General features: G+C 49.1%; 1 protein-coding gene across 4 annotated transcripts in view; it reads left to right on the top strand.

Annotated features, from left to right (window-relative positions):
• Positions 1-26,547, top strand: part of Spt7 — a 149,816-nt gene that overhangs the window by 28,400 nt on the left and 94,869 nt on the right. For all 4 annotated transcript variants that reach the window (XM_069299991.1, XM_069299992.1, XM_069299990.1 and 1 more), the window contains one exon: positions 22,883-22,998. In XM_069299991.1, the coding sequence (XP_069156092.1) occupies positions 22,883-22,998 (116 nt within the window). The remainder of the gene's footprint in view (positions 1-22,882; positions 22,999-26,547) is intronic.

Genomic DNA, 26,547 nt, shown 5'->3' with positions numbered 1-26,547 from the left:
AGAACTCCCCAACAGAAAACAAGCAAACTAGTATGACGTCACACGTCACCGCACCACTGTCTGCGCAGCTCCCCCCTCCCCAGGAGGGGGAGCGCCTAGGGTTCCCTTCCTGGGTGCCCTGTAAGTATTGCCCTTGGGGCTTGGGGGCCACCTTCCACAAATTCCTTGGGTTCTGCCCCTGCTAGGCCATTTACTGCTTGGTTTTCGGCCGCCCTTTGTGTGCTCAGGTGTTCTGTCTGCCATGTTCGCCTTAGGGTAAGGGGCAGTTTTGCACTGGTGGGGCGCAGGGTGCTGTGCAGCCTGTTTTCACCTATATGGCAGCCGGCTTTGTTCCTCTTGGGTACGCTGTCCTCTTGCGGGGTTTTATTTTTATTTTTGTTTATCTACCTGGTGGGGGGTCTGCCTTCGTTCTTGCCCCCTGTGTCCCTTGTATTCTGACTATTATTCCGGTGGTTCCCCCTGCTAGGTCCCCGTGAGTGTACACGTCCCAGGGGTTCAGCTCTTAGAAAGTTGTTTGGTAGCTTTGGGCGCTGGTTAGCAGTACCCTGCCTGGGATTACCTAAGCGCGAGTCCTATTATAGTAAACGCTTGGGACCCTGGGAAACCCCTGGGGGCGCTCGGATCCGATGGATGTGACCCCGGAGTCCCCCATCGCTTCCAGCGAGTTTGAGGGTTGCACTCACCCTTTGTCTCAGGGTGACTCTCTGTTTTGCCTCCGCCTGCTGCCTGTGGAGTCGGTGGCACCTTCGACCTGGAGTCCTGCGAGTTTTGTTGCTTGTTGTGGCTCGGTTACCCAGTTGTGTACTGACTAAGCGGGTGCAGGCAGCAGGGGCATTGCACATTGAGCCTTGGTGGTGGCAACATTCTCGTTTGTTTACTCCCTGGGAGTCCCGGGGCTGCCCCGTTTTGGTTCGTGTTGGGACTTTGGGGGTGTTGGTTGCTTCGGTTCCTTCCACGCCCCCTTGTTTTTTCCCTGGATCCCCCCTTCCTGCCTTCATCCGGTTCCTTACCGTCTGTAGGTTCGGGGCGGGGTTCGATGGTTTTGAGACTCGGGCAGTCTCGGGGAATTCCTCTTCCGGGGTAGTGACGGGGGTATTCGAGCCTGTTCCTCCAGCCGAGTTTTAAGAGTCGGCCAGTGGGCTCCCTTCCTTAGTATTGTACGGCTGGCCCGGTTTTTTGGTACGGCCGGGGCTTTGTGGGGACGGCTCGGCCTCGGAGCTTGTTGTGTGGGTCCCCGGGGCTGGGGAGGGGCTGACTTGGGTCCTACTGGGTCCTAGGCCCAGTAGGACCCCGCGGGTTTTTTTTTTTCTTTTCCCTTTAGGCGGGGCTTGCGGTTACGCGGAGTGGGGTTTTCCTCCCCCCTCGCTGTACAAGTTGTTGGGCGTCGGCCCCTCCCCGGGCTCGGTTCCTTGTCCTTTGAAATGGTTGATTCCGTCCTGTAGGTGGGTACTCTTCTCTGTTGCTCCCCCCCTGCCTTTTTTGGGATGGGTTATCTTCGTCATGTTTCCTCATTCTTGGGGTTCTATGTGACTTTTGGTCTCGGGTGCGACTGTGCCTTTGTGTGCCTTCGGGACTGGTGTTTGCTTCTGTGTTCTCAAGAGTTAGGGAAGGTTTTCGCGACTTCCTGTATTATTGGAACGTCTGTTGGCTCCTAGTACGGGTCGCCGTATTGGGCTATTTGTAACCCAGTTGGGCTACTCGTGGCTCGGTTAGGTTCCCATTGGGCTCCGTCTTCGCTTCGTTGGCCGGTTATGTTGTTGCTGCTTCCTCTTTTGGCTCCTGTCCCATGTGATGGGTTTGTTTTTCTACTTAGCGGTTCCCTAGGGTTGCATTCTGTTTGGCTACTTTTCTTGTGCAGTAGTCCTGGTTGGCACCTTCCTGCAGAGCGGGTTGTGTGGTTCGGCCAGTGTGTCCTGCGTTTGCGCCGTGGGAGTTTGTTTTGGTCTGGGCGGTGTGTTTCAGTGCTGGTGTTTTCCGCCCTTTTTTCTCGGGTGCTTCGCCTCTCACTCTTCTCCCTTCTCCGGTATGCGCCCCGTCGCTCCAGGGGTGTCCTGGATTACAGCTGTTGGGAGGACGCCGAGGTTTTCCCTGTGTCATGGGTGTGGGCCTCCTCCTTTGCCTCTACCCTGCTCTCCTGTGTGTACGGCTCTGGCTTCTTCACCTAGCAGTGCTCCCAAGATCTTCTTGGCACTGTTGGGTCATGTCACATTCGTTCCTCCATTCGACAGGTGAGTTTCTGCAGTCTGGCGTCTTTCGGCCTGGCACTGGATGCGGAGATGTTTATATGCCTGTCTTTATTTAGGTATATTTATGTACGAATGAGACCGTTGGCACACCGATGAATGTCCCTTTTTCAACCCTTCCAGTCCCACTCATAGGCATGTCCAACTCATGCTAGAGTCATTCAGGGGGCCCACCTCTTCGTGTTATGAGGTGTGTGGGTTGTGGTGCTGGTTATGTACTCACCTGGTAGGGCTCACCTGGTTATGCTTGCAGGGTTTGAGCTCTGGCTCTTGGGTCCCGCCTATATGGAAGAACATGCGGGATAGTACCAGTGGAGTGCAGTGGTGCCATAGGCACAATCGGGGAACACTGTATAAACATCAAAGGTCTGCGGTTGTTAAAGTCCTACCTGCGGGCATATGCCATATTGCCGGTACATCCGTGGACTTCAAAAGAACACTAGCCTGTTTTCAAATAGAGGTTTCGGCCCAAACTGGTTGTGGTGGGTATGTGGGCCTGCGGGCCACTCCAAGCAACAGCCTGGTGGACCAACCTCTCACAAGTCAAGCCTAGCCTCAGGCTGGGCTTGGGGAGTAAATGAACTCCCAGAACCCCATCAAGCAGGTATCGAGCAGGTATCTCCGCCGTCGGTCGCCTGGTGTGCAGGTTCCTGGGCCTGCTGGGTTCTGTCGTGTCTTCGTTGGCACTGTCTGGGGTCAGCCTGGGGTCTGCCTGCACCGTTCTCTGCCTTTGCAGAGGCGAGTTGCTACTTACATGTTGCGTGTAGTGCATGTTGCTACTGCACGTGTGCATTGGTACCGTGTTTCGTGGTGGCGTGTCCTTGTTCCTGTGTCCGGTTGTGGTGTGGCACTTTGCTGCTGTTTTATGCCTGGGGTTTGCGTATGGTGGTTTGTTTGTTATTTTTCGTGGTCTTCGGGTCCCTGGCTTGGCCCTTCCATGTGCATGGGGTTCTGTCCACGCCTGATTGTCCACCCCTGGTTGTGTTTTCTGGGGTTTGAGCTTTGGCTCTTTCGTCCTGCCTCTTCCCTGTCGCTTCCTTGGCATCTCCTTTGGTCGGTTTTCCCTGCACTTGCTGCTGTATGGGGGGGGGGGTCTTTCTGCCGCTTCCCTTCCTTGTGCGTTCCCTTTGTTTCCTCCTCTGCCACGGGTTTTTCTTTGTGCGTTCCTTGGCTTCTTGGGCGTTCTTTCAGCCTGTGTCATATGGTGCGCTTATGTGTCTTGGTCTGTTTTCGTTGCTCGTACCCCTTGGTTCGGGTACTGTTCTGGTGGCAACCCTTATGCCTTCTTCGGTTTTCCTGGCTTGCCCTGCCTGTTGGCTTTTCAGGGTCTTGCGATGTCTCGTGTCGGACCCGTCGTTTCTGATCTCCTGGCAGGCTTGCTTGCATTGGGGAGCTTTCTGTTCGGCAGACATTCCATCTCCTTTGTGCCGGCTTGGGCTTGGTGGTCATGCCCAAGATCTTCCCGCGGCTCCCCCTTTTCCTGGGCTCGAATGAGCCTTGTCTGGGCTGATTACGTTCTGCCTCGCATGTCTCGCCTTCGGTTGGTGGTCTGGTGGCTTCATTGTTGGTGTCCCACCTGCATACTTCTTCTTGGCAGCAGTATGGGGTATTTTGGCGGTCCTTCCTTTTCCTCCTGTCCCTTCTTAGGTGGCTGCGGTGGTTAGCGTCGGCTTGTTTTTTCTGGTGGGGGTTGGGGGCCGTCGTCTTGCCACATACTGTCGCCTCGTTTCGTGCAGCGCTGGCGGAGCCGCTTCGCCTTGCTTTCGGTCTTGGTGTTGCTTCTACACCATTCATAAGCTGTCTCGTGCGTTGTTTCACCTCCGGCCTGTTCATGTGCCGCTTGCACCATTCTGGTCTCTGGTCAGCATGCTCTGTCTTCTCGTCGGTTGGTGGTGCACCTTCGGTTCCGGTTTGTTTTTCATCGGCTCTTTTTTTTTTCCTGTTCGCATTTGCCTCTGGGGGTCAGGTCGCTGGGCTTCTTGCTCTCCTCCTCAGGGGCTTTTCTGCTCCTTTGGTCTTAGCGTTTTGGTTGTTCGGTGGCAGCCGTCTCCATCTTTTCTGACACGGGATGGGGCTGCTGCGTTCCGGAGGGGTCCTTGGTTTGTTGGTACTTGGTTGGTCGGGCTGGGGATGTGTTCAGTGGCGGCCCTCCGCTGTTATTTGCGTGCCGCGGCCTCTAGGTCCGGGGCGCGCTTTGAGTTGATCCGGTTCCGTTCTTCCCTGTTAGCGAGTGAAGGTGTCCCGGTTTGTCCGCCGTGTTATTGCGGCTAGCCTGCCTATGTTTTTTCCCCATGCCCATGACGTTTGTGGCTTCGCTGCTCTTGCTGCCGTCTGGGCGGCGTGTCTTTGCTGTCATTCGGGCACGGATCTTTTGGTGTTCGTGCAGGGGCCTTGCTGCTCGTTGTCTCGTGTTGTTACTAGGCCCTTTCGGGACTGTGTCGCCTTGGGTTGGCGTTTGCTGCCGGTTGTCTCGCTTCCGTTGCGGGGTGCATTGTGTCCGCCTCCCGGTTCCGTCCCTTTGACCCTACTCTGTGGGTAGTTAGCTCCGGGGAGCCGATGGGGCTCTCCCCAGAAAACCAGCGTTAAATGTAATGAAACGCCATTTTCTGGGTGAGACCCGGGGAGGGGGGAGCTGAACAGACAGCGGCGCGGTGACGTGTGACGTCATGCTAGTTTCCTTGTTTTCTGTTGAAGAGTTCTATCCACTAGTTCGGCTTTAGGTAGCAATTTTCACCAGAATAGGGGTTTGTTTTGGAATGCTTACCTTTCTGGATGCTTGACCCGGTCGATGGCAGACATAGAATGCTTCCAACCACACGGGGGTTTCTATAGGCCATTGCTCCCCTTGCCTCTCTGAGGGGACCAGGTTCTGGCCGTGGTCCCCGGTAGGCCCTAGAACTCCATACAAATGACTGATGCCAAAGTCTGACATTAGCATATCAGCCTGGTAAAGCTCCGGGGAGTCTCCGGGTCTCACCCAGAAAATGGCGTTTCATTACATTCAACGCTGGTTTTTTGTCTCCTATTCAGAGAGTACATTTTGAGAGCTTTGAGATGGTCCCAATAAGTTAGGTATTTTATCATGTCTTTGTGTGCCATATAGGTTCTCTGTGTTCTTTTTCAGCAATCTCATCTGCTCTGAAAGGGGAAGTGAATACTGATCAATACTATAGATGGGACAGAACTAGTGATTTACCGTAAATAGTATTTGCACTGCTGTGGGATCTCTGGATTTAAACGTTTTCGTAATCCATCCTGTCATTTTCCTGGCTGCTGCTATATTTGTTTGGTTATATTCACTAAATGTCAGGTCATCAGATGTCATAATTCTTAGATCTTTTACATGTTGCTTTCCTTCTATGAGTAAGTCTGATTGTGCCCTGTACCCTGTATATCATTTAAGTTCCTTGTTTCCACCACATTTAAGTACCTGGAAACGAGGAACTTAATTGCTCTGGCTGGCCTGGTGAGTGCTGATCACAGAACCCCAACTGAGTCTCGTAGCATCTGAAGATGTCAAGTAAGGCCAGAAGATGGCCCCCAGGGAACCAAACCCTGAACAACCCGAAGAGGAAACCTGTGACAAAGCAACCGGTGAAGGGCCGATGGAGTCCACACGCAATGATCGCGACAGTGGTGAAAGGGGCTCCTTTGGATAAACCTGAACAGCTTCCAAAAACAAACCCTGCCTAAGAGATAGATGAGAATGGCAAAGTTGAGGTTCCTGCACAACATTGAGGTGCCATAAATTGTTGGGTCACCCAGACCTGATGCAAACGGGTCAAAGCTTCCGGAGTCATGTCTGAACCAGGGAGAGAACCAACTGGGCCTTCTGCCAGTTCATCAGTAACTTAAACCAAGTGATCTGGGAAAGAATCCGATCCCTGGTGAGCAGGCACATGGACCAGCTGAGAGCCCACAAGAGCCAGTCGTTGAGGTAGGCTAGAACCTGAACACGAAGCAAATGAATATGAACCACGACCTGATCCAAGCTTGTTAACACGTGTGGAGCCAGATTGAACCTGAATGGGAGAACCAGAAACTGGTAGGCCTGGCACCATACAAAATAGTCAGTAATATTCGAATGAATGTTTTAGCTGCTAAAGAAAACAGATTTGAAATTAAATTCCTAAGGATTTCATCACATGTTGGCACCTCAAGGCATGACACTGTTGATATGCTTGCAAAGACAGCCAGTAGAAAACCAGTAGTAAAAATTGATATGGGTGTTTCACTAGCAGTGACAAAGAGAATACTTAAACAAATATCTAATGAAGATCTCACCGACCTAACAAATTCACAAAGACCTGAAAGTTGTAGCATTAAATATTATGATAGATATCGTGAGGAGACATTCACATATGGGACTAATAGAACAAGAACCCGGCAATGTGATGTTATAGTGGCCAGAATACGCCTGGGATATAGACGTATCAGGCAGCTCTCTCAAAACCCAAATGTCGAGTACACAATGTGTCAACTTTGTGAAAGAGAAAACATGCACTCTCTTGAACATTATATTGTAGAATGTCCCATATTGACTAACTTTCGCCCTCCTGGGCTGAGGTATGCTGAACTCTGTAACCAGTATATGTATATGAGTACTGGAACACTTGATGATATATTGGACTTGTACCCTAGATTAACCATGTAATGTAACTATATAACCTGAGCTTGTAAGAGCATCTTAATCACCTTCAGTGATTAAATTTTTAATTGCACACTAGTTTCTCTGTCAGCTATCTCACCCTGTCAGAGTAAAAGAGACAAATATATGTGTATTTATGTGTGTGTGTGTGTGTATGTATGTATGTGTGTGTGTGTATGTGTGTAAAGTATATGTGGAAGCTGATCAGAATTACATTTCACCATTATAAATTCACATTAATGCATTCATAAATCTGTGTATCTATGTATTTCCATATGTAGCTTAGCCTAACATTTTTTAAGCACTACAATCATCTTCTGTGGTTGTTCAATAAATCTCTGAACTGTATGTTTGACAAATCTCTCACCCTGTCCATGGAGGACAGAAGAAAATGTATATATGCTGGTTAGCATTGTAAATGTGTGGCCACGTCTGTGGTAAAAAAGAATAATAAAAAAAAAACATACACCAAAGCCTAGCTGAACCCTGGATGTAAATGTATAAGATATGAACCGGTTCTACCTGAAAAAGTTACGAATGACCCTGCAGTGTTGAGTCCTATTTTGGGACTGGGAAAAGGCAGGAAGCCCACCAAAAAGGTGCAGTTATTTAAACCATGCCTAAAGCTTTCCACTCTGAAATGACAAGCGGAAGAAAAGAAAAAGCGTGCCCAGAGAGGCCTGACCCCCAAAAGGCAGACAGACCAACCAACTCCATTGCAGGCTGCAAGAAACAACCTGAAAAGCCCATAAATTGTGGGACCAGGCATTGGCAAACTGAACTAGCCACTTGCCCCCACTGTCCCGTCAAAGGGGCAAACCACGCGAGCCCGCCTTCCAAAAAGAACGAGCATGTCGCTGACCAGATGAAGGATACCCATCAAGAGAAGCACATGCGACCTGTCATCTGGCTCCACTGATGGCCAAGCCCTGACTATCAACAGGTGCCGCCTCAGCTTTACCAAACTGCTCGAAGACCAAGAACCATCACCCCAAATACAAAGAAGGTCTGTGATACACCAACAAGCAAACGCTACAGATGACAAAAACTGAGTGACGACATCCTCCAGAAACAGGAGCAGAGAAAAAGGAGAGGTGGGGTGGAGAGTAAGCACCCATTCCAAATCTAGAGACTAGGCCAGCACATCTTATTGATACATGAGTTGGACAGTGACGAACATGGTCACTGCCTTCCTCAAAATAGAGGCGTACAGCCCAAGAAGTGCAGTCAGTGACGGCACAGCAGAAGCCAAAACCCCCTGCAAGAGGCCCCACCAAGCGTCCCAACATTATCCACAAGCCAATCCAAATGCAGCTCAAGGAGGCCTGAAAAGCACACGACAGAACCCAAATGTAGGTGGGTGCAAAGGTTGTCTGGCACGAGCCCCACTAACTACAGGGAAATCTGGGCATGAAGCTGCACGAGGCCTTCATCCCAAGAAATCTCTGGGTCTAACAGGCAGCCATTGAGTGGCTCAAAAGAAGGGCCCCCCAGAAACACCTGCAACAAAGGGGCCTGACAGCTGAGTGGTCAGCGCTTTGGATTCGTAGTCCTAAGGTTCTGGGTTTGATCCCTGGTGGAAGCAGAAACAAATGAATTTTTTTTCACCCTGATGCTCCTGTTACCTAGCAATAAATTGGTACCTGGGAGCTAGACAGCTGCTATGGGCTGCTTCCTGGGGGGTGTGTATGTTACGAACCCGGATCCAGCGTCCGAGCCTGGAGCAGTGACAACCACGCCATCTGTGGGTCAGCTCCCGAAACCCCCGCCAAACGGACGACGACACCTAGTGAGGACAGCGTGTACTGGCCTCGAGGACCAGTTTCCAGTCTGGTTCAGCGCTCAACACCGCCGCTCCTGACCTCTGGTGAGGTGGTGCTCCGACGACAGCGCCATCTATGGACTGGATACGTCAGGTGTTTGTGCCCGAGCCTGTGAGTGTGGTGTATTAGTGTCCCAGTTATTGATGACGTGTCTGTTTACAGAGTCGACCTGGGACCACTGTGTTGACGATTGAGTCAGTCTACCCGAGGCAGCCAGTCTCCATACTGTGAAGTTTGCTGCAGCTGTTGTGACGTCGCCCCCCCCGGAAGAACACTGTGGTGTGTTAAGCCTGCCAGTGGAGTGGCAGTGAAAGGATTTACCCGGGACCGACGGTTGGAGACGATAATCCACTGGGGTATTGAGGACAGGAGGGTGATTGGTGATATCACACGAGACTCCTGTCTAGGGCGTACCCCTTTTATCGTTCGTGGAGTGGCCGTACCAGCCTTGGTGGCTCAGTACCTGCCAGCAGACCTGCTGGACGTGTGGTTGACGGCCTCCACGACGGTGCCCCCAGTGGACCTGTGTTGTGGCTGACCTGTGGCCAGGGTAGGCTCGGCGTTCTCAGAGGACACGTCTTGAGGCCACGAAGAAAGCACCGCGGACTCAGCACCTAGCTTCTTGATCAAGAGTCTTCAGCAGAAGACTAGATTGTGCACGATCCCCTTGTAAAGTGTTAATACCCCTCCCCCTTGTGTACTCTTTTATTCTATATATTTAAACGGTGATGGTGAACATTATATTATATTAAGTTCTTAGCTTTCTTTCCCTACTCCCTTTAAGTTACTTGCGTCACGGATCTCATCCCTTGATAGCCACTACTGGCTTGGGAACGGATACATATATCTTCCTCTAACAACATCAGAGTGAGAACCCCGTTGCGTCCCGAGAGGGCCGTAACAGTGTAACAAAAAGGAGGCCTGGTCGAGGACTGGGCCGCGGGGATGCTAAGCCCCGAAAACATCTCAAGATACCCTCAAGATGGTCAACACCTCGCACCACTCAAACATATGGGTTCAACAAAACTGCTCCAAGCTCCAAGCAAAAATATGGGAGCGTCTGTTAGCCAGGATAACTCTAGGACCTTGCATTGCATCCAAAAATGGAGAAGACCCAAACTCAAAAGAGACTCGGTCCATCAATGATGCATGCATAACCAATCAGGTCATGTATACAGAAGGTACATAGAAAAGGGTTCCTGAGCCTCCACGAGAAGAAGAAATCCCTTGAAAGGATGACCTCGAAGCTTCCCAAAGCTCTCAAAATCGAACCCTGGGGAACCCACACCCAAATTAAACTTGTTCTGGTAAGGGGATATGAAAACCCCTCCCCCTGCAATATAAGACCCTCCACAGAAGGCACCAGGAACTACTAAGAGTCAAAACGGACCCCAAGGGCCCAATTCTGACTCCTCCCATGCCCCAGAACCTGCAATAGAGGCACCGAGGCAGAGCCAGTATCCTTGCCCACTGCATGGGTAGAAAAGTTGAGTCCAAGGGAGAGATTTCAATGGGAGAAGGGGCTGGCTGAAAGGAAGACCCAAAAGCCTCGGTGGGATCAGTAGGCTCAACTGCATCTATGCCTGAAACGGAAGGGGTAACCCTCATAGCTGACCAAACCACATCTCGAGCTAATCCCCACCCATGACCCTGAAATCCTCGGATGCTTTGGGACTGAAAGTAGGGGAAAGGAAGGCTCAGAGGAAAAGCGAACCATACCAGATGGGGAAGACGAGTTGTGGATGTAACGAAGGTTAAGCTAACTAATACTCCAAATTTCAGAGATGGCCAAAAGCTGCTTCAAAACAGCAACTAGGCAAACAACCTTGACCACTATTATACAGAATACCTTAGATGTAAGTGGTTGCTGCCTGAAAAGCTCCAATCTCAGTAAGAGGGGGTCAGTAAGGAGAGCAACATATCATGGGAGCAAACCCCAAGTGACTTGGGGTCGAAAGTCTCGACAACCCAGCAGGCAGCATGGCAGACGCATAAGGAATGAACGTTGCCATGTGGCATGGATGACGTGCAACCCACAAACTCGCTTAAAGCAAGAATGGGTTTGGAGGTATATCCACAGGACCACTGAGCCCACAGGAAATTTCCAGGACCTGCAGGGAAAGTGACGCAACAGAACACCCAGGCACTGAGACGATACGCTGGTCCTAAAATTGTACGAGAAAATACAAGTAAGCCAATGCAGCCAGTCACATGCGGCTACAATGGCCGACTTCATCACACTGTAATTACAGCTTGTGAACCACCTGTGTGCTCCACCAGCCAAAATCACTCCCTACCTGAGGAAAGACAGGAAGCCCATGACAATTGACTAACCTAGGGCGAGTGCCACCACAAGCAAGGAGTGTTTGGGGATCACCCCTAAAGGGGTTATCCCTGAACACTCCAGGGAAGGTAACCCTGGCAGCACAAGGGCAGCACTTAGGGGACACAGGGAAGATAACCCTAAGTACATGCAGCTCCAAGTACTCTTAATTCCTGGCTTCACGCTGTACCAATGTGTACAGGAACAGCCACAAAGACATAAATCATCACTTAATTGAAAGAATACACTGAAACCAGTGGTGCCAGTGTGGGGTAACCTGACATGCCCTACCATCAGAATAGAACTGAGAATGGATCAGCATGAATGAAATGATCAGAATAGAATGGAGAATGGATCTGACAGCTAGCTGCCTCCCTCCTCCCACCAGATGAATGGGGGATAGTGGGGCAAATGAGCTGGTGTTAGTTTCGTGAATTATGTACATTATCATTTGCTTATATAGTTTGGGGGAGTTCTTTAGGCTGCAGTTTCCTTTGAAGCTAGCAGTGGCTTGTTTTCTTTCGCTGACATTATTGGTGTCTTCCCAGTTAGTGGAATAAATGAATAACTTAATAAATAAATGCCAACACTCTCTGAGCCTTTGTAAGGAGGGGCCAGGCTGTGGCTGAAGGACCTGCATTTGGTCCTTCATAGGCCTATAGAATTCTGCAACTGATGGGACCTAGTAGTATGACACACTATAAGATATAATAGCTTCAGGGAACCACTTCAGGGATCCCAGAAAATCCTGAGTTCCTTGGTTTTGTTCCACAGCCTTAGTAAAAAGATGCAGACTGTGTCTAGCACATCACCATCCAGTGACTAAACCTGCAGGGCAGCCATGCTATTAAACATTGACACAATGGAAAATTGCAAGGACTTTGATGGACCTAAATGATCTTAGTGATGAAGAGGAGTATATGACAAGTAGTTAACTTGATTAACCTCAAAATATGAACTATGCTGCTCTAATAGCATGGGAAGAGAGACTGAGGAGTGAAAGTGTAGCTGGTGACTGTTATGATGCTGCACGGATGACACATACACTTTCAGTTGTCAATTGAAAAATATTTGTTGCAACAATATCCGATTCTGCTGAAAATGTAGTGATGACATAAGAAAATATGAGGATAAAAATATCAAACTGCAGAAGACCTATTTGCCAATGTAAGTTATTTCTTATTTATATCCAACTTAAGTACAAAAGAATAATTGAAGCTGCAGAAAGCCTATTAGCCTATATGATGCCGCTTCTATTTATTGTGATCTTGTTGCAAGTTTGATCACACTTGTCGTGACCATATGTAATGTTCATGACATAAGATAGCACTAAAGCTTCGTTAGTGTTCTTATTGAAAAACTATTTTTATGTTGTAAATTCAAGCTCGTATGTTTCCACAAGCTACTAAATGTACTGAGAATTAGTAATACTGTATTGGGATCTGCTACTTGTAATATAGTGAGTATAGGTCTTTGAGGTGCACGTACTCCAGCTAATACCATGCATGAAGCATCATAAAGTATTTACCTGGCAGCCTGATTTACCTCAGTAAACCTGAGTTGGTAAACTTGGCTGTGGTCATGGTATGCAGTCACCAAGGTCAGTAATCTCAGGATGGAATGGCCTTCTAATAGAATCGAACTCAATATTTGGTGCATTTACAGAAACCCTTACAAAAGACCACATGGATAGTGAAATCTGGATCCCAAATTATAATCTATACAGATGTGACAGTAATTTGGTCAAGTGGAGGAGTAGGTGTGTATATTAAAGAGGAGCTGGCATGCACAGAGCTCCTGAACTCGACCAATGAGGTGGTAGAGGTACTTGGAATCAAGGTAGAAAATATAAATCTACAGTAATTATTATTTTAATATACAAACCGCCAGATACAACAGTTAAGAAATTCACTGAGCAGATCCACAAAAATAGAGAATATCCTTGATAACCTAGAAAACCCAGTACCAGATATTATCTTCCTTGGAGACTTCAATCTTCCCAGTTTAAAATGGAGAATAGTAAACAATAACATTATAGCAGGAAATCAACGTGGAAATAACCAACTACAGGTCAGAGAACTGCTGAGATTCTGTGACAAATTCTCGCTCAGTCAGCAGATTACAGAACCAACTAGGAACGTAAATATGCTGGACCTGATATTCATGAACGAACAATGATGAGCTAATCAGAGACATTACTGTCTCAGACACTACGTACTCAGACCACAAGCTCATTGAAGTGCAAGCTAACATTAATAACGGTAGTAGGCCCAAGAGAAACAAGAAGCGAGAAGGGTTATTCAATAAATTCAATTTTAATAATAAAAGGATAGATTGGGAGAAAATAAACAGGGAACTTACAAACATTCAATGGGAAAATGTTCTAAGTAATAAAAATCCTACACTATAATAGGAATAGAAAAACTGACTACTGAAGCATATGAAGTCTGTCTGAAACATGTTCCTTCGAGGAAAGCCAGAAAGAGGTCCAATGTAGAAAGAGAACGCAGACGACAGTACAAAAGAAGGAAGAAATTGACGGACATGCTTAAGCAGACACGACTTTTCATGCAAAGGAGGAATAATTTAAACAGGGAGATTGAAGAAATCGAACAGAGACTGAAGCATTCATATCAGACCGAAGGAAGGCAACTAAAACAGAAAGCAATTCAAGAAATAAAGAAAAACTCAAAATATTTCTTCACATATGTTAAATCGAAAGCAAAAACCACCACTGCCAGTATTGGACCTATTCATATTAGTGAAGGTTCATACACTGAGGATAACAAAGAAATTAGAGAAATCCTAAAAAAGCAGTATGAGGACATGTTTACCTCTCCAATACACAGCATGAAAGTGGAAGATCCGGACCACTTCTTTATGCGTGATATCCAAACCCCTGTAAATATGACTGATATCAACACAAGTGTGACAGATTTTGAAAGAGAAATTGACAATATGCCCATGCACTCAGCCCTGGGTCCAGACTCATGGAATTCAATATTTATAAAGAAATGCAAAGTGCCAGTAGCACAGGCACTCAGTATAGTGTGGCGGAAGATCTTGGACACAAGGGAGATACCAGATGCGCTTAAAGCAGCGGACATAGCCCCTCTACACAAGGGAGGGAGCATTGGCAAAGAATTATAGACCAGTTGCACTAATGTCCCACATAATAAAAGTATTTGAGAGAGTGATCAGGAATCAGGTTACTAGTTTCATGGAAACCAATGACTTCCGCAATCCAGGTCAACATGGATTCAGAGCGGGAAGATCCTGCCTCTCACAGCTACTTGAACATTAACACAGTCACTGAGGCATTAGAAGAAAACAGAATGCAGATGTTGTATGCACAGACTTTGCAAAGGTATTCGACAAATGCAACCATGGAGTGATAGCACACAAAATGAGGTCAATGGGAATATCTGGTGAAGTAGGAGTTTGGATACTCAATTTCCTGTCGATCAGAACACAAAGAGTAACAGTCAATCAAATAAAATCGAGTCCAGGCGCAGTTAAATGCTCAGTACCTCAAGATACAGTCCTTGCACCACTGCTGTTCCTTATTCTCATATCAGATATAGATAAAAATACAAGTCATAGTTTCGTGTCATCCTTTGCAGATGACACAAAAATCAGCATGAAAATTACCTTTGCTGAAGATATTGAAAAACTACAAGCAGATATTAACAAAGTTTTCGATTGGGCAGCAGAAAATAATATGATATTTAACAGTGATAAATTCCAGGTACTCGGGTACGGCAAAAAGAGGATCTGAAACATAATACCTGTACAGGTTACAAAACACAATCGAATCTGCCCATAGTAGGAAAACAGCATGTCAAGGATCTGGGAATAATGATGTCCAACAACCTAACGTTTAGGGAGCATAACCATGCAAATATTGCGTCAGCCAGAAAAATGATAGGATGGATTACGAGAACCTTCAAATCCAGGGATCCCATCACAATGATTGTACTCTTCAAGTCACTTGTGTTGTTCCGTCTTGAGTACTGCTCAGTACTCACTTCCCCCTTCAGAGCAGGAGAGATTGCTGAAATAGATGGAAAACAGAGAACATATACAGCACGCATAGACGTGATAAAGCACCTAAATTATTGGGATCGTCTCAAAGCTCTCCAAATGTACTTGCTAGGAAGGAGACGAGAGAGATACCAAATAATATACACATGGAAAATACTGGAGGGCCAGGTCCCAAATCTGCACAGTAAAGTAACAACATACTGGAGTGAACGATATGGAAGAAAATGTGGAATAGAACCAATGAAGAGCGGAGGTGCCATAGGCACAATCAGAGAACACTGTATAAACATCAGAGATCTGCAGTCGTTCAACGTTCCCCCAGCGACTATACAGTAAAAATATTGCCGGAACAACCGTGGACATCTTCAAGAGAAAACTAGACTGTTTTCTAAAAGATGTTCTGGAACAACCAGGCTGTGGTGGGTATGTGGGCCTGCGGGCAACTCCAAGCAACAGCCTAGTGGACCAAACTCTCACAAGTCAAGCCTAGCCTCGGACTGGGCTTGGGGAGTAGAAGAACTCCCAGAACTCCATCAAGCAAGTATCAAGCAGGTATGGAGAACGACATGCCCTCACCTGGGTCGATAAACCCCCTGAAGGCTATGGTGTGCTTGCACTAAGGCTTGGTAAACTCGGTTGTGGCTATGATGTGCAGTTGCCAAGGTCAGTAAACTCAGGATGGGGAATGGTGTTCCCCCACCAGGGTCAGTAAACCCCCGATAGGGAATGTTGGGCGGTTCCTCACACCTGTAAATCTGGTGTGAGTAACAGCATGCCCAGTACCAGAAACTGCACCCCATCATCACAGCCGAGTTTACCAACCCAAGTTTACTGACCCAGATTTGTCGACCCTGGTTTACCGACCCAGGTTTATCAAGCCTCGGAATGCCATAACCCTTTGGGGTTTACTGACCCAGGTGAGGGCACACATTTCCCATCCTGAGTTTACTGACCTTGGTGACTGCCTGTCTTAGCTATGGTCAAATTTACCTACCCAGGTTTACTCAAGTCAATTCGGCACGTCATAGCCATCTGAGGTTTGCTTACCCATGTGTGGATTTGCATCCCCCCATACCATATTTACTGACTGATGACTGCATGTTGTAGTCACAGCTGAATTTAGCAACCTGGGTTTGCCAACCCATGTTTACTGAGCCTCGGCATACTTGACATTCATGTCAAGGCATACAGTAGCCCTCTGGGTTTTACAACCCAGGTGAGTGTATGTAATCCCCATCCCGAGTTAACCGACCTTGGTAAATGCACATGTATTGTGTATTTATACCCATGTATCTGTACATATGTATATTTCCAAAGCTATACATAATGAATACCCATATTGAGACATTAATACAACATGTGGGTATGAAAAATGTAATAAATAAAGTGAGAAACTATAAAAATAAATGGACCGAGTTATTTCCGTCAGCACCTTAGCCTATCACTCACCACCCAGAGCCAGCCACCTCACCAACCATCTACCAAATACAGTCACTGGGCTCTACAGCTAAATCCCAATAGGTAGAGACCTTTTTACATGGATTTTCATGCTTTTCTGTGGGGAGCCCCTACGGCTCCCTGGAGCTTATCGGGCTAATGTATGTTATATTAGACCGGGACATTAGCTAAGGAGTTCAGACCTACCAGGGACCAGCGCCAGAACCTGGCCCCTTCAGAGAGGTTTCAGGGAGCAATGGCCCTGGAAAACCCCCTTGTGGTTGGGGTTTTCCTTATCTACCATCGACCGGGGTCAGGTACCCAGAAAGGTAGGCATAACAAAACAAACCCCACATGGTAAAAAACTAAAACAAAAAAACGAATAGTGAGGTAGAAACTCCGTACAATCCCAAGGAAACAAGCAAACAAGCAAACATCACACTTTACTGTTGCGCCGATCGTCCATGCAGCCCTCCCCGCCCCGAGAGGGGGAGGAGGGAGCCCCGGACCTACCGCACCGGCTGCCTAGCATCAATTCGTAAGCTAATGTCAACCGGGATAGACGCTTCTCTGGCCTCAGTTTCCTAGGCAGTGTTTGCTTTGTGTGGCGTTCACTGCCGTGTGTTGTGTTGTGCGGTAGCCAGGAGTACCTCATCAGTGCCGGGGCTGTATGCACTTAGGGGCTTCCTTCCCTAAGCGCCCTCTGAGTACTGCCCCTGCGTGACAGGGTAATCTTCCCTGGGTGTTCGGGAACCATTCCCGTAGAGGTTCTTTCTGCTCGGCATTTGCCTCGCCCTTGGGGCCAGCTGGGGCTTGGGGCCCCTTGTTTGGCCCTGGGAAGGGACTGGTATTGTGCTGGTTAGGGCGTCAAGGTGTTGCGCGACCTGCCACCTAAGCGGCGACCGGTTCCTGTTGCCTCTGGAAACAGTGTAGTTTTGCAGCGTTATTATTTTGTTTTTATTTTCATTTGCCTGGTGTGGGTCTGCCTAGTGTGGCTATATTTCCACTGGTAGTGTTTGGTGGCCCTCTGCTAGGCCCCCGTGATTGTACACGTCGCAGGGGTTTTCAGTGTTGTCCTCTACCCCTTGTTATTTTTGGGTGTTTAACCGGTTAGCAACACCTTGCCCGGGCTTCCTGTGGTTGTTACCCCTACGGGCCCTGGAAACCCCTGTCTGGGCTCGGTGGGCCATTGAATGTGTCTTCCGGGTCCCAACCTGTCTTGTACGGGATCGTTGGTTGCTGTGCCTTTGTCTCCGGGTGACAGTCGCCACTTTTACCTCCGTCATGTTGCCTGTTGGGTCACTGACACCTTGACCCGGAGTCTTGGGAGAGAGTTTCTCTGTTTGTTCTCCAGTACTCTCCTGATGTTATTACTGTTCAGAGTACAGGTGGCATCCGTGTTGCAAGCTAGGTTAGGTTGCTGTAACACGCTAAGTTGGTTTCCCACTCGGATGCCCCGAGGCTGCCCTGTTTTGGTCAGGTGCTGTTCGCCCCTTTCCCTCCCTGTTCCCGGCTCTGGACCGTCTGCGGGTTTTGGGGTCGGGGCGGGGTTTAGTTGGGGCCGAGACTCGGGCAGTTTTCGGGGGCTGCCCCGTTTGGGTTGGGGACAGAGGTTTTTGAACCTATTCCTCCTGCCAAGGCTTCTGGGTCTTACCAGCGGCCCTTTCTTGCTGCCTGTCCCATGGACTCTTCTTTAAGGGCGGATGGCTTGGAGGACGGCTCTGCCCTGGGGCCTCTGTTGCGGGTTCCTGGGGCTGTGGGGGATGCTTGCTAGCAGTTCTGGGGTAGTTTGCCCCAGCCTGGGTTTTCTGCTTCTGGGCTGAGTTTTCGCCCATCCAGTCTGCTGTTTCCCACTTTTGCTGGCGTGTTTTCGTATCTTTTGCGTCGGTCACAGCCCTCTGTTCTGGTGGCCATTTTCTCCTGCCGGTTTCCTGGCATGGCCACCAAGGCGGCGTTGCGGTTTGTTTACATGCGTCTGGGTGTGCAAGTGAGCTTCTTGGGTGAGTTTTTCACCTTTTTCAGGGGTTTTATTCTCCTGTTGTCGTTTCTTTGCTTCTCTGGTGTTTTTTACCTGTTTCCTGTTCCTCTGTGAACGTTTGAGTGTTGATTTTACACCGAGTTATCTGTTATGTCTGTTTTGGGTCTGGGCCCTTGGGTTTGTGCTCGGTGCTCTGTTATGCTTGCTCCCACACCTTGTCCCTCGTTTTTCAGTCTGTTTTGACAGTTTCCCAGGGGGTTCTGTCTGGGGCTGGTCTTTGCCTTTCTGTGGTGTTTCTCCGCCGGCAAATGTGGTGGTTTGGGCTCCCCCTGGTTCGATTCCAGGTTCCTTTGGGTTCTTTGGTTTCGTTCTGGAGGTTTCTTCCTCTTGGGCCCCCTTTGTGGGTTCAGGGGGCTTTGTTTTCTCTTGTGTGACCCAGTTTTGCCTTCTGGGGTTCCGGGGTCTTCCTGGCTTGCAGACTAATCTTTTTGGGTCTTGGCACGTGTTGTGGTCGTGCTGGGACTTTGGGGTTTTGTTGTCGAAGTGGGCCTTTTGATGCAGTTTTATGCCATCTTCGCCTGGCCGGCGTGGTGCTCTCTGCCCACTGGTCGGCGGCATGTAATTTTCTTTTCACGTGTGTGTGTGTGTGTGCACATGTGTATGTGCATATGCACATATGTGTAACATACCTTGTGTGTATGTGTATATGTATGTGTATATACATAATATGTATGAATATATGTGTATGTATACTTTTTCTTTCGGAAGGGGCTCTGTTCCCTTCTCTGTTGACGGGGTGCTGGGGGGCAGCTTGCTCTGCTGACTCTCACATGGTCCCGTAGTTAGTGGGCGCTTTTGGTTGTCTTCCGGCCTCTGGTGGCGGTGGTAAACAGCTTCTTCCCCTTTGGGGGTTCAGGGCTGATGGGGTGGGCTTCTTCCCCTGCGCTTCGTCATGTCATCTTCGTGGGTGCGTTGGACGTGGTCGATCCGCTCCATCCTTCTGGGGTTCCTGTCTGCTCTATGCAGACATGGGCCTGTCGAATCTGAGGTTCTTCTGGACTTCGTCAGTCTGTGCCCTGGATTCTATGCCCTCATCGGAGGACTGTTGTCTCCTGTCCGGCTTCTGTTGGGGCCGGGTGCCTGGATGGTGGCCCTGGACCTCCAGGTCAATTCTTGGCACGTTCCTCTCCAGTTTTCCAGGACTGGCACAGTTAGCGGTAGGGCTTCAGGTTTGCCGCTTTTGTTGCCTCTCCTATTTTGTAATTGGCTCTTGGTGTATTTACGCATCTTTACTGGATCTTGGTGCCCTGTCTGAGTCTGCTTGGGATTCGGTGTCTGGCCTACCTCGACAACTGGCTGGTGCTGGCTCCCAGTCAGTCCTCTTGTCTGCTCGCCAGGGGTGTGGTTCTTTCCAGATCGCCGGGTTTGGTTTCCTGCTGATCTGGAGGCCGTTCCATTTATTTTCGTCCCGGGTTCGGACCGGCTGGGTCTTGTTTAGGGCTTTTGGGCCGCTCCTTGTCTTTCCCTCCAGAAGTGTTGCTGCGGCTGTGGTCCCGCCTTCGGCTGTTCATGAGGGGGTCCCGGGTTGCTCGGCGGTTGCTCGAGCAGTTGTGCAGGAGTCTGAACTTCGACATGCTGGTCTGCCCGCAGGGTCGGGTTTGGCTTCGGCGTCTGTTTGGTTCTTTCGGAGACTCCCCTTCCGCCACTCTTGCAATCGTTGGGTTCGTTCCTCCTTGGATCTTGTGTTGGTGCTGCGTCACCAGCTTCCTCATTGGAGTTTTTTGGGTTCCGTGACTTGGCACCTCCCCGAGCCTTCGCTCGATGTGTTCACGGACGGGTCTTCTCTCGGCTGGGGCTTTGTGTCCAGTGCTCACTAGGTCGGCCGGGGATGGTAGGGTCTGTCCATCCGTTGGGCTAACAGCATGGTTCGGGAGTTTGTGGCTGTCTGGTTTGCGCTTTGGAGGGTTTGGGTCACTCAGTGCTCTACCATTCAGCTCCATTCGGACTGTTCTCAGGCGGTTCTTTGCCGGACCCACAGGGTTTCTCTTAGGTGTTTGACCTTTGGGGTTGGTCCCTTAGAGTGGCTTGCTTGCTGGATTCTTGGGGCTTGGCTAACCGTGAGGTTCATGTCCGGGGTGTGTCCTGCGCCCATTCTATGTGGCGCCCTTACCTGCCTGCAAGGCGTTCACGGTGGATGCCTTTTGGCAGGACTGGTCGAGGTGGGGGTACCTGTTCCTCTTCTCCCGGTCCAGCTGTTGCTTTGGGTTCTGGCTCGGTTGGAGCCCATTCCGACGAGAGTAGTCCTTATGGTCCCTTGGTGGCCGGCCCAATTTTGTTTTCAGACGCTGCTTGATAGGTGTCTGAACCCGGGGCGTTTTCCCGCGGCTCCGCCTCTTTCGGCAGATCGGACTGGTCCTGTACGTGACTGGTTAGGCCTTCTCCTCATCTCTTCGCGTCTGGTATTTTGACACAGGCATCACCATCTCTGTGGTGATCAGGTGGCTTTGTTGATGGTGTCGCACCTGCGAGCTTCGTCTCGGCGACAGTATGACGTTCCTGGTTTTTCTATGCACTTTTTCTTGCTCTTCGTAGGTTGTCTTCTCTTTCGCATCGGGTTGTCTTGTCCTTTCTTGGGTTTTCAGGACTACAGTTTTGATGTTTCTTACTGTCGCCTCGTTTTGTGCGGCGCTGGCGGAGCCGCTCCGGCTTGCATTCAGGGTGGACGTCACATCTGCCCCATTTCATATGCTTTCTCGTGTTTTGTTTCACCTCCGGCCTGCTCATGCATCGCCTGAGCTGTCCTGGTCCTTGATCAGGGGTGCCTTCTTATCTTCTCAGTTTGTGGTAGCCCTTTCAGTTCAGGTTTCTGCTCTTTGGTACTGGTGGTAGGTTTCTACGTTTGCAGCCTTTCTCCATCCTTCTGGCAACGGTCGAGACGGCTGCTTTCTGGAGGAGATCTTGGGTTATTGATGCTTGATTGGTTCGGCCAGGGGTGCGTCCTGTGTTGTCTGGTTGGGCTTTTTTGCCGTTACCTGCGTACCATGTCTGGGGATGCGCTTTGGCTTGATCTGGTTCCCCCTGTTCCCTGTTTCAGGGCTCGGGTCTCCCAGGTCGTCTGCAGAGTTTTTAAGTCCTCCAACCTGCGGTCTGTCCTTGCGCCCGTGCTGTTCGGACGTTTGCAGCTTTCGCTGCTGTGTTGGTAACGTCTAGGGCTCATTTTGGGTGCAGGGATTTGAGGGTCGCACAGGTTCTTGGCCGCTCATTCTTTATGCGCGTCTGCTCCTGTGTGTTCTTGTTGCCTTGGGTCGCAGGTTGCAGTCTGTTGTCTCGGCTTCGCGTTGCGGAGTTTGTGGCTGCCGCCTCCCGGGTCAGCCCTTTCTTTTCCTTCTCTTTGGGTATGAAGCTCCTGGGAGCCGTAGAGGCTCCCCCACAGAAAACCAGCATTGAATGTAATGAAAAGTCATTTTCTGGGTGAGCCCCGGAGGCTCCCTGGCAACCCTCCCTCCCACCGGTCAGCGGTTTTTTCGCGTTGGTTGAAGCTTAGCTTCTGAACTGATGCTAGGCAGTCGGCGCGGTAGGTCCGGGGCTCCCCCCTCCCCCTCTCAAGGCAGGGAGGGCTGCGCGGACGATCGGCGCGGCAGTAAAGTGTGATGTTTGTTTGTTTGCTTGTTTCCGTGGGATTGTACGGAGTTTCTACCTCTGTTCGGTTTTTGTTCTAGTTTTTTACCACATGGGGTTTGTTTTGTTATGCCTATCTTTCTGGGTGCCTAACCCCGGTCGATGGCAGATAAGGAAAACCCCAACCACAAAGGGGTTTTCCAGGGCCGTTGCTCCCTGAAACCTCTCTGAAGGGGACAGGTTCTGGCACTGGCCCCTGGTAGGTCTGAACTCATGTCCTGGTCTAATTTAACATACATTAGCCCGATAAGCTCCAGGAAGCCTCTGGGGCTCACCCAGAAAATGGCGTTTCATTACATTCAACGCTGTTTTTTTGGATTCTAACTGTTATGGCAAAAATAATTTTATTTAGCACTTTTTTCATGCAGTTACAGGGTTAAACATTAATAAGTAAAAACATGAAAATTTGTAAGCATTTCTTAACCGTTAGACTACACCAAGGTACTTTTTCTCCCATTAGGGCATGTGAAATATCATACGTTTTACTCTCTATATACAAATAGAGAGAGATTGTTGGGGTGGCCATGTTCCCCCATGACAAATGATGGTCTATAGTGGCTGAGGGGATGTCGTTTTTATTGTCTCTGGAAATTTGATGAACATAATGTTTTATTTAAACTTAAATGAAGAAGAATATTCATAATTTAAGCAGTCATCAATGCACAAAGACATATCACATTTTTCTTATTTTCTTTATTACTTTGACAGACTATTGGTATGGATGGTGGTAGTCTTCCGCCCTGCCCACCTCCCCCTGAAGATCCTCCCCTCGATCGCAAAACCACAAAGCCACATTTTTTAAATTTCATACCACCTGAGCATACGTAAGTTGTGACATTGATTCATATTATGCTCAAGCCACTTCCACTGTTATACTAAAGTTCAGGTTTCATGACGGTAAAATCCAGTACTGTATATGCATGCCATCTTTAGCATTGAGAATACTTATTTTCATTCGTCTCATTGTTTTGTGGTGGAGCCCCTGAGGTTCCCTGGAGTTATTGAACTGATATTAGCTAATATTATCAGCTATCAGTCATATGGAGTTGTCATGCCTACCCGGGACCACTAGCCAGAACATGGTTCCCTCAGAGAGGCGAAGAGAGCATTGACCTATGAAACTTCAATGTATCAAAGTATCCATGTTTGCCATGAACCGGGGTTGAGCACCCAGAAAGGTAGGCTTTTCATAACAGAACCCCCCTGGTAGAAATATTTTAACCTGAGATCGAATAAAGGCTAGAAACTCCCCAAAGAAAAACAAAAACAAGCAAACAAGCAAAACGTCATCACACCATGCGCCGCTCATTTGTGTTGACACCCACCCAGGAGAGATAGGAGGAGGTTGTCAAGCTGGGGGTAGCATGCCGCGCTGGCAAGCTGATTGTCAGTTTCTCGACTGAAGCTAAACGGGGTGGATGTCTGCTCTGGTCTCGGTTGCCTAATTTCAGTTTTGGTCGCCATATTATAGAATGGATATAAATTCACTTGAACGTGTCCAGCGTAGGATGACTAAGTTAGTTCCCCAAATTGGAAATCTTTCATATGAAGAAAGATTAACAAAGCTTAAGTTGCATTCACTGGAAAGGCGAAGAGTTAGGGGTGACATGATAGAGGTTTACAAGTGGATGAATGGACATAACCGGGGGGATATTAATAGGGTATTAAAAGTATCAACACAGGACAGAACACGAAACAATGGATATAAATTGGATAAGTTTAGATTTAGGAAAGACTTGGGTAAATACTGGTTCAGTAACAGGGTTGTTGATTTGTGGAACCAATTGCCGCGTAACATTGTGGAGGTGGGGTCCCTCGATTGTTTCAAGCACGGGTTGGACAAGTATATGAGTGGGATTGGTGGTTATAGAATAGGAGCTGCCTCGTATGGGCCAATAGGCCTTCTGCAGTTACCTTTGTTCTTATGTTCTTATGTTCTTAATTGGCTTCACCCGGCTGGTGTTCCTGCTGTGTGTTGGTGGCGGCCAGGAGTTCGTACCAAGGGCTGCATGCGCTTAGGGCATCCTTCCCTAAGCGCCCTGTGAGTACACCCCTTGGGGTTCAGAGCCATCTTCTCTGGGTCCATCGGGTCCCCATTCTCATAGGGGTAGCGGCTGCTTGACCTTCTGCCTCGCCCTTGGGATCAGCTTAGGTCCCGTTACATTTGTTTGGCTCTGGGTAGGGAGTAGTTTGTTGTTGGTTCAACAGTTTAACTAGGCAGAATGGTGCTGCCCAGCTTGTGTTATTGCAGTGGCCGTGCCTCTTTCTGGTTCCCTGGGTTGTGGTGCTTCCTCGGGATTCTCTTTCCCACTTTGCTTTGCCCGTTGGGAGACTGCCAAGGTCCTTATTAGGTGATACCTAGGTGCAATAGTGCGGTCTCTGGGGCTCCGAGATTGTTCACTTCACAGGGGCCAGTTTGCCCAGATACATACGGGTGGTCCCCGGTAGGCATGACAACTCCATATGACTGAAGTTAACACGTACAAATATTAGTTAATATCAGCCCAATATCTCTAGGGAGCCTCCAGGGCTCTACCCAGAAAATGGCATTTCATTACATTCAACGCTGTTTTTTTATTTTATTTTATTTTGAAAACTGTCTAGCCCTTAAACTGCGCAACGCGCCTGCAGGCTCACGTCTGGTTTGCGCAACGCGCCTCCGGGTATTTGTATTTTTCACGTTCCATTCAAAACTCCCGCGGCTACATGGGGTTCACATCAGCTTCCTCAGGGCTCTTGTAAACAGACGCCATCTTTAAAAAAAATCGTGGTCCACATTCCCGGGTGTGGGAGCCTCAGTAGTGTGTGAGCAACCAAGGCTGGCGCTCGCAGCATGAGCGCACAGCACTGCTGTTCAGCATGTGACCACAGCATCGCCTAATAATGTCAAAATATATATATAAATTGTATTATTTAGTGTTATATTAGAGCCTGAGTGTGATAATGACTGGGTACAATGTTCAAATATCAGTGATTCAATGCTGTTCACGATGTTCACAGCGCTAGCCACAGCACCAGAGCATTATTTCGTTCATCTAGGAATCTTCAAATGATTTCTTAGGTTCTTTTTCAAAATAAACGTGTGGTCAATTATTCATTTACAGGAATTAGTGACCAGGATTGTGATAATAGCAGGAATGTGGTTATAATTAGCGTTGTGCGTAGTATTGTGGAAGGAGGAATTTTGATGAGGGAGGGAGGGCGAGAATTGAGGTAGCCTCAATTGTGTGTGTGTGGCTGCCACTCTTGTTTTGCTCACCATACTAGCTTAGTGGTTCACTATGGGCAACACATATGTACATGGGTATATATAGTGTGTGTATATAGTGTAAGAACAGCAACAGGAGAATGTTGAGAGGAGCTATTTTGGTGAGGGAGGTGACGTAATCGTAGCGTCGTCTGCTGTGTGATTTTTCATGCAGTGTATGGTGGCCACTGTACTGTTTGGACACAATACCGGCTTACTTGCATAGTTCTGGTAAATAAAACATGTAGATAGGTATATAGAACATGTGTAATAAGACCTATAGCAATATGGTGGGAGGAGCAATGTTGGCGAGTAAGATGTTGGAGTGAGGGAGACTGGCTGGGTGTGGCTGCTCTCACTCAAGGTGTTCTGAATGTGTTCATGGCCCATACGAGGCAGCTGCTATTGGCCCATACGAGGCAGCTGCTATTGGCCCATACGCGGCAGCTGCTATTGGCCCATACGCGGCAGCTGCTATTGGCCCATACGCGGCAGCTGCTATTGGCCCATACGCGGCAGCTGCTATTGGCCCATACGCGGCAGCTGCTATTGGCCCATACGCGGCAGCTGCTATTGGCCCATACGAGGCAGCTGCTATTGGCCCATACGAGGCAGCTGCTATTGGCCCATACGAGGCAGCTGCTATTATCCCATACGCGGCAGCTGCTATTGGCCCATACGAGGCAGCTGCTATTGCCTATACGAGGCAGCTGCTATTGGCCCATGCGGGGCAGCTGCTATTGGCCCATGCGGGGCAGCTGCTATTGGCCCATGCGGGGCAGCTGCTATTGGCCCATGCGGGGCAGCTGCTATTGGCCCATGCGGGGCAGCTGCTATTGGCCCATGCGGGGCAGCTGCTATTGGCCCATGCGGGGCAGCTGCTATTGGCCCATGCGGGGCAGCTGCTATTGGCCCATGCGGGGCAGCTGCTATTGGCCCATGCGGGGCAGCTGCTATTGGCCCATGCGGGGCAGCTGCTATTGGCCCATGCGGGGCAGCTGCTATTGGCCCATGCGGGGCAGCTGCTATTGGCCCATGCGGGGCAGCTGCTATTGGCCCATGCGGGGCAGCTGCTATTGGCCCATGCGGGGCAGCTGCTATTGGCCCATACGAGGTAGCTGATATT

This window comes from Procambarus clarkii, chromosome 43, assembly GCF_040958095.1.
Source record: "Procambarus clarkii isolate CNS0578487 chromosome 43, FALCON_Pclarkii_2.0, whole genome shotgun sequence".
NCBI classification, from domain to species: domain Eukaryota; kingdom Metazoa; phylum Arthropoda; class Malacostraca; order Decapoda; family Cambaridae; genus Procambarus; species Procambarus clarkii.
The sequence above is the reverse complement of the archived record's forward strand: the minus strand, read 5'-3'. Positions and strand labels throughout refer to the sequence as shown.